Source organism: Triticum dicoccoides, chromosome 4B (assembly GCF_002162155.2).
Source record: "Triticum dicoccoides isolate Atlit2015 ecotype Zavitan chromosome 4B, WEW_v2.0, whole genome shotgun sequence".
NCBI classification, from domain to species: Eukaryota; Viridiplantae; Streptophyta; class Magnoliopsida; order Poales; family Poaceae; genus Triticum; species Triticum dicoccoides.
Window position 1 is genome coordinate 5,256,385 of NC_041387.1, and position 7,877 is coordinate 5,264,261.

Here is a 7,877-nt window from a genome sequence, read left to right on the forward strand (position 1 = left end):
GACGGCGGCCACTCCGGCACCACCGGCCGCCGCCCTTGCTGCCCTGGTCGATGTTCCCTCTGCTGGCGCCTCTGCCGGCTTGCTGCTTCCGCCCGCGACGATGACGGCCACTCCGACACCTCCGACTGCCGCCGTTGCTGCTGGCGCCTCCGCCGGCTCGCTGCTGCCGCCCGCGACGACGGCGGCCACTTCGACACCACCGGCCGCCGCCCTTGTTGCTCTAGCCGTCGTTCCCTTTGCTGGCGCCTCCGACCGCTTGCTGCTGTCGCCCGCGACGATGGCCTCGGCCGCTCTGCCCCTGATGCCAACCGGCTTTGCTCCCGCCGCCGTCCCTGGGCCTACTCCCGAGCTCCTCCGCGTCGGGATGCTGCAGCCGGGGACACACAGGCCGACCCCGCGGGTGGTGCCTGATGGTTCGAGTGGCCTCGCCTCTGGCGGGCTGCTGATCCAAGGGCCTAGCGCAACGGATATGAGGCTTTTGGGCCCCGCCACTGGGCAGCCTATTTCGTGGAGCTCCCTCGCCGCTGAAGATGAAGATGAAGACGAAGATGATGAAGAGCTAGTCCCGCGAACACCAACATCGGCTGCCAAATGCTCAGTTCCGCCTGCTCGGCCGTGCGTGGTGCATGAAGCAGAGGCTTGTGGGGGTTGGCGGAAGGTTTTGCGCGGCGAGGCCCGCGTCATTCAATGCAGCCGGCTCCTGCAGTGGCTCCTCGCCCCCTTCCGGCTTGGCTTCGTGGTCGATGTTGTAGATGCCTTTTTCATGGGCATCGTGCAGCGGATTGCAGAGACCCGTTTAGGTGCTCTCGGTGCCTTGAGAATGGCCACCGCATGCGCGGATGTCGCAACGCCTGGCGTCCGCTCAGCTTGTTGGCAAGTCTTGCCACATCGTCTTTGCCAGGCCCACATAGAAGCCCCACTCCTTCCCAAGACGTTTCGTCGTGATTCTTGGGCATCCATTGTTTCTGCTCCTGTTGCCTCTGTGGCCATGGCAGATGTGTTGCTGCGGTCTGCCATGGAGGGACAAGCGGAGCTGCTGCGCTCTGAGCTCCTCAACATGGCTTCCTTTCAACTCGAGGAAACGGTTCAACCTCTGCGCGATGTCATTGACTCCATGAAAGGTTGGATGCTTCAGATGGAGAACTTTCTTGAGCGAGCTGAGGCTGTTCTGAGTGGGCTCTCGCAGGTGTCACCTGTGTTGCAAACTGCTCCTATGCAGCACCCCCTGATTGTGCCTGATGTCAACCTTGAGGACGAGAATGGAGATGGGCTTCATGGACGTTTCTCTCCTCGTGCTGGGGTCGGATCACTGTTATCTGCCTCTGAGGGTTCGTGCATTGATGTGGTTTTGGCTCCGGTGCTACAGATCATGCCCGAGCTTCTGGAGCTGTGTGCGGAGTCGACTCCGCCTCTGTCCATCGAGCAACTAAAGGTGGACCACCTCGAGATCTCGGTTGTGGCATTACCGCCATTACCACCCCTCGAGCCCAGCCAGATGCTCGACTTCGAGAAGGGGGATTCCAACATTGCAATGTCTTGCTCGTTCGTGTCCATTGGGCATGTGGTTCCTGTAGGTGATATGGTTGTCGCACCCAGAGCATTGGCTCGTGTGCCTGGGGCTCTCATGGCGAAAGAGATTTGCGATTTCCTCGCTACCTTGGACGCTGCTAACCCTGGATCTGGCAAGACGATTGGGTGTCTCCTTAAGGAGAAGGCCGTCAGGGATAAGAAAAGTGGTGGTGCTAGCTCTCGTCCTGTCGTCTTGAAGGAGAAATCAAACAAGTGGAGAACCAAGAAGAGTGGCGCTATAGAAAAGGCGTCGGCGGTTGCTTGATGGATAGCTCTCAGTGTTTGGACATGTCATCACGGGTGTGCTCAGGTCCATGGCCTTTGCCGATGTTGGGTCCTCTAGTTACCTTCGATATGTGGGGGCTCACTTGTGAAGTTGAATTTCATGTGCGAGCGGATTGTAGGGGTGGCGTGATGGGGAGTTTGTCTGTCTTTCTTTGTGGTCTTGTGGTCTTATGATTTGGGAGTAGTCCGCTTGTATCATGGGATTGTGGCTTGGTTGTCCTTCAGGGCCAAGCATGTAACGGTTTTCGCCCGGTTTTTCGTAAATTAACCAGGCAACTCTCTTCTTCATAATCAATGAATGAGACAAAACTTTTGCCTTCGTTTCAAAAAAAAATTGTCAAGCATGCTTGCGGCACTAACACAGACATCCACACAAAAATTAAGATTTTTTTAAATAATTTCCCAGTTACTGTTCACAATATGACCATAAATAGTGTCAGGAGGCCTGGGCAAAATGATCCATAGCCTCTACTCTCTAGAATGTTGCACACTCATGACACAAGAGTAGTCTTCAATGATGTTCTTTCTTCGCAGCGTGGCTCTAGTGTTCAGCATGACAACAAGTGCTCCGAAGACATTGATAAGGCCATGAGGATCTTGTAATTCTCACATTAAGAACTTCGGTATGAATATCCTAAATCCTCCAGATTAAGATCACAAATCTGCTGTTCCATGACTAAGGTTCGCCGTTGATCCTTTGTTGTTGCGGTATCAACAACTCCTATCAGTCAGGTTGTATCTGATTTGTTGTAGATCCCGCAATGCGAGTTGCTGAACCTCTCAAAACTAGTTAATTTGCATGTAATATCGCACATCATTCGTACCGAGGATTTGAGAAATTCCAAAAATGCTGCTCATAGCTAGGCAGAGGCTGAAGCAAACCAACAGTCGAAAGCATCAGGTTTTGCCAGCCCTGCACCAACGGATCAAGTGTATCCAACAAGTTATTCTAACCCTACATACGGGTACAGATCATATAGAGAGGCACGACGACAAACAGATGCATCAGAGACCCGACAAACATACGAGGGCACAAAACATGCAACCGCAACATTATATATAACAGGTACTGGAATGATCTTGATGAGCATATTGCTCCATCAGAATAACAACTCAGGGGAAACAGTAGCGGTCTTTCATCATCTTCATTAACCAGGACACGCGCAATATTCGATAAAAACTACGACGAGGAGACATATTCAAGCTTGAACATAGTAAGGAGGTCCAGTACTGTCGGTAGCATTGATATAGGGCGGGGCAGGGGCACGAGCTTAGAACACCCGGACCGGCTTCCCCATGGTGCTCTTGATGTACAGACACCTCACCTGCAAATGCGAAGGGATAACCAATGTCATGTCATATCCTGTCTAACTCGAGTCTTTTGGGGCAAAATCGCTTGCACTCGACGCGGGAGCAGACAGAACAGAAACTCAGAGGGTGCAAAGTGGTTTCACTTGCACTCTGGCACGGGAGAAGACAAAAACTGAAGCTCAAGAGGATGCGAGGTCTGAACGGGACTCACGTTCTGCCAGTTCTTCTTGAGCAGGGAAACCAGGAAGTTGACGCTCATCTGGATGTTCTGCTGGATCTGCTTCTCCTCCATCGACAGGTTGCCCACCGCGACGCCCATGCACAGCACCTTCTTGAGCTGGAACTTGATTGTCGCTTTCGTCTCATTCACCTTGGCTTCCAGAGACTCCTGGTGAGAAACCAGGGTCGGGAACTTTCCTGCAATGCCACCAGCACACACCACTCAGTTTGCAGGATCAGAACAAGGATCGTGAAGCCATCTATGTTATGTGCAACAAGGATAATTACAAACTCTCTTCAGACAGGGCATGGAATATTAGAATTGCCAAGCTCTACAAAATACCAACAATAGATTAGATGTTCTATAAAAGCATGGACGCTAATGAATTGTCTGCAACTGTGCGCAATCATGTGGAAGACCTGACAAAAGAGGCCCAGCATGCATACAAGGTTCAGCAACCAGTAGCAGATAATTGTTCACAGAAATGATAAACCCATAAATATAACTATTTGTAAGCCCAAGATAGAAAAGATATAAAGACACGCATCTACATGAAGACATGACCAAAGAAAGGGTATGCTAACTTCTAACCACGAGAAGTAAACAACCGAGCTGAGAGACAAGCAAACTAACAGAGACAAATCAGGATACTTGCCTGCCTTGTTGAGACCAGGACCAAGGAGACGTGGAATCTGCTTGATAATAGCCTCCGAGGCCAAGAAAGCATGGTACTTCTTGGCAAGCCTCTTGACAAGCTTCTTGTTCTTGTTCATCTTCTTAAGAGCTTCAACATCCATGGAATCAAGACCAATCTTGTCAGCCTGCAATCAGGAGAATAAGCTATGAGAAAGGTTAAAAGAACATTGATCCAGCTATCACTTCAAAGACTACAGTTGTTACATACAAATAGCAAAAGACTAATCTTGTCATATTAGCAAGGCATGGGCGGAGCCACTCATTGGTGCAGGGTTCAAGTGAACAAAATAAATTTAGCATATCACTTGTAGAATACACTAGCTTAGGACCAAGCAAAGAACCAATCCCACTGTTTAGCAGAGCTGGACCCGATGAATAATAATCCTAGCCATGCCCCTGTAGCTAGACACCGATACAATAACAAAAGAAGGTTCTAACATCACCATCTATGTTAGAGAGGAAAAGAAGAACTGATTAACAGTAGCAGCAGACGGTGCATACCTCTCCCACATGCTGGGCGTCACCGAGCATGCAGACCCTCATCTTGGGGCGAGGGACGTGGGGCAGCTTGACGGAGCCGCTGAAACGCTTGTCCTTTTGCGGGTCGTAGTTCTTAAGGCCGATCTGGAGCTCGACCGTCTCGGTGAACTTCCTGTTCTTCTCCTTGGCGTCCGCCACCACCTGGGTGATGGCCTCCTTGAGGGCGTCGGTCGATAGCTTACTGCAAAGCAGAGCATATACAATGTCAAAAGAAGAGCATCTGAATGAAGCGCAAAACATCCCACACCTAAACAGCTCTTGCAACTACACCCCAAGTTGCAACCAACCAACCGCTGACGAACTACGTCACAAACACACTTGAAATGGACATACTTTGGCTATCGAAAGGTAACAGATAGTACATGAGCAGTCTACACTGCATCACACGGTAGCCACAAACCATGCAAATCCAAGAGAATCAGACTAAGAACTGGTATGAACCGGACCACCTGGTGTTAATTGAGGCCACAAAGGAGTATAAACACCCAACTATTTACCAGAGCAGCAGCGGTAGATTCTTCTACACCTCATAGATGCAAACAGCAAACCGATTACTACTACTACTCCAGGAACGAAACCGGTAACTTCTCACAGTGAGATCCAAGACAACTTAAAATAAGAACTGCTACCTGCCAAACTCCAAGTGTTAATCACCGACACAAAGGAGTATAAACAAACCCCGTCTATTAACCGGAAGAGCGGTTGGTTCTAGACCTCATAGATGCAAACAGCCAACTGATTACAAATCGAGATACGGCAGATATGGTAACGTGTTAAAGCAACAGACAGCACGGGAACGGTGTCTGATTGAATCACAAAATCATGTATATGTAAACCCCAGGTAACTAGACAACGGGACTGCTATCTACCAAATCTCCCACAAGCGAATTCCCGCCACTCATCTGAACCACAAACGCCGTTTACAGTCATCAGAATTTCATTCGGTATAAAAAAAAAACGCGCGAGATCCATCTATTATCTATCTATCCATCTCGGCCTCCGCTCGAGCGAGACCTCGCGGATCTCTGGGAGGCGCCGGTTCTCCCAGCACGAGCTAGATCCGACGGTCGTTCTCGCGGGAAACCAATCAATCGACCGCACGGGGAAGCGGGGAACGGCGGCGGGCGGGGTTACCTCATGGCTCGCGGCGGGGACGGACGGGTCGATTCGCCGGTCGCCGGTTCACCTGCGGGGAAAGGGGGAGACAAATACGGTGAGATGGCCGGCGGTGCGGACGAGGTCGCGAGGGGAGCGGGCGGCGGGGCCGGAGGGGGCCTACCTGGTGCGGCCTAGGGTTTGGGGAGCGGCGGCGCGGGGAGGAGGAGTGGCTGTGGCTCTCGCGGTCTGTGGAAAACCCCAGGCTTTGGGGAAGAGAGGTGGCGTGGCGGCTGTGGTTGCCCCATCGGTCGCTGCCGGCCGTTGGATTCGGCTCGTGGATGGGGCCACGGCCGTCCGATCGTGGGCCGCGGCAACGTACGTACGGAGCTGGGAGTGCATTTGCCGGCCCAACGAAAAAGGGCGAAACAGCCAGCTTCGAATTTGATTTATTCAGTACAATCTAGTTATGTCCCAAAAAAAAGTACAATCTAGTTTTTCTCAACAAAAAAAATAGTTTTTCTTTTCATTTGATGAGGAATGGTTTACAATCTAGTTCAAATTTTATACTGTATGTCCTAGCGCATATATCCCGGAAATCTGCCACACTTGAAATGAGTCCGTAAGTGTATTGAAGGAGTCTAAATATATACTTACTGACTCATGCCACGGTTAGATTGTGTGGGTTATGTGTGAGAGCAACTTTCGGTCGTAATCACAAGGGTCAGCATCCTGCAGAGCCGATCCTGCAAAACAAACTCATCTCTTTCACCCTGTGATGTTTCGGAAAAAAAAAATGCATACATACATATAAATTTTTAAGCGTCCGACTATATCACATCTAGATGTGAGATGATATCTCACATCTAACTATGACATCATCCCATATCATTAGACTAATCCATCAGGTTCTTCTATTATTTGTTTGTTTCTTTTCCTTTGATTTTTTTAGTGCGACCCCAAAAAGACACGCAGACGAGCCCACGAGGTCCTTCTATTATTTGCTCGTGTCTTTATCTTTGTTTTAAGGCGACAAAGAAAACAAGACACGCACAACGCTACCATGAGGAATCGAACTCGGATCTCATACCGAGGAGCGCTAACTCGTACCGGTACGACGCATAGATGGTGCTGCCATACTGTAAGCAGGAAACCTTTAATAACATAGTAGTGCGTCTCAGATTCCTTTCAAAATTCCAAACACTTTTTGAAACGAAAAATGAAGAAAATGAAAAATAAAAAGCAGTATTTTCAAAACAAAAAAAGTTAAAAAGAAAGGAAAGCTACTGAAGAAAAAAGAAAAAGGAATAAACAAGGAAAAACCAGGAAGAAAAACAAAATGGATCCTAGCTACTTGGGCCGAGCCATCTGCAATTTGCTCGCTTCTCGCCCTGTACAAAACATCGTCATTTTTCCGTAGTGAGTGGTGTATAGGAGATTTGAGGGGTGGGTTTTCAACCGAGACGACAACAACATTTATGGGCCCACTTGGAAGTCGATGGTCTTGCAACGAGGTTGGGAAGATATAAATGCCAGTTGCGAGTCAAGGGGTGGGCTTGCTACCAAGAAGACAATAACACCTATGGACCCAGTTGCGAGTCGAGGGATGGACTTGCAAGTGAAACAACACTTACTACATGCCCAGTTGTGAGTCGAGGGTGGACTTGCAACTGTGAAGACAAGAACACCTATGGGCCCGGTTGCGAGTCGAGGGATGGACTTACGAGTGAGACAGCACTAACTACGTGCCTAGTTGCGAGTCGAGGATGGACTTGCAATTAGGACAAAAAAAGACCAGCCCTGGTTGCAAGTTGAGGCTGGACTTGCCACTGAGACAAAAAAGGTCGGGGCTACGGTTACAAGTCGAGGGTGGGATTGCAACTGGGACAAAAAAGTCAGACCCCAGTTGTGAGTTGAGGATGGACATGCATTTGGTAAAAAAAAGTTGGGCCCCATTTGTGAGTTGAGAATGGACTTGCAACTGGGACAAAAAGAAGGTCGGACCCTAGTTGCAAGTCGAGGGTGGGGTTGCAATTGGAAAAAAAGGTTGGGCCCCAGATACGAGTCGAGGGTGGACTTGCAACTCCGAGAAAAAAAGTGTTGGGTCCGAGTTGCGAGTCGAAGGTGGACTTGCAACTAAGACAAAAAAAGGTCCGGCCCT

The 7,877-nt window shown here is 49.8% G+C and overlaps 1 protein-coding gene across 1 annotated transcript; it reads right to left on the reverse strand.

The window, feature by feature from the left end:
* Positions 1–2,881: 2,881 nt before the first annotated feature.
* On the reverse strand, positions 2,882–5,991 carry LOC119294507 (60S ribosomal protein L10a-like). Its single transcript, XM_037572704.1, has 6 exons — positions 5,901–5,991; positions 5,756–5,807; positions 4,583–4,802; positions 4,041–4,206; positions 3,377–3,582; positions 2,882–3,179 (listed from the first exon to the last, which is right to left on the reverse strand). The coding sequence occupies exons 2-6, from the start codon at positions 5,758–5,760 to the stop codon at positions 3,126–3,128; spliced, it is 651 nt and encodes a 216-aa protein (XP_037428601.1). The 5' UTR covers positions 5,761–5,807; positions 5,901–5,991; the 3' UTR covers positions 2,882–3,125.
* Between the last annotated feature and the right edge of the window lie 1,886 nt (positions 5,992–7,877).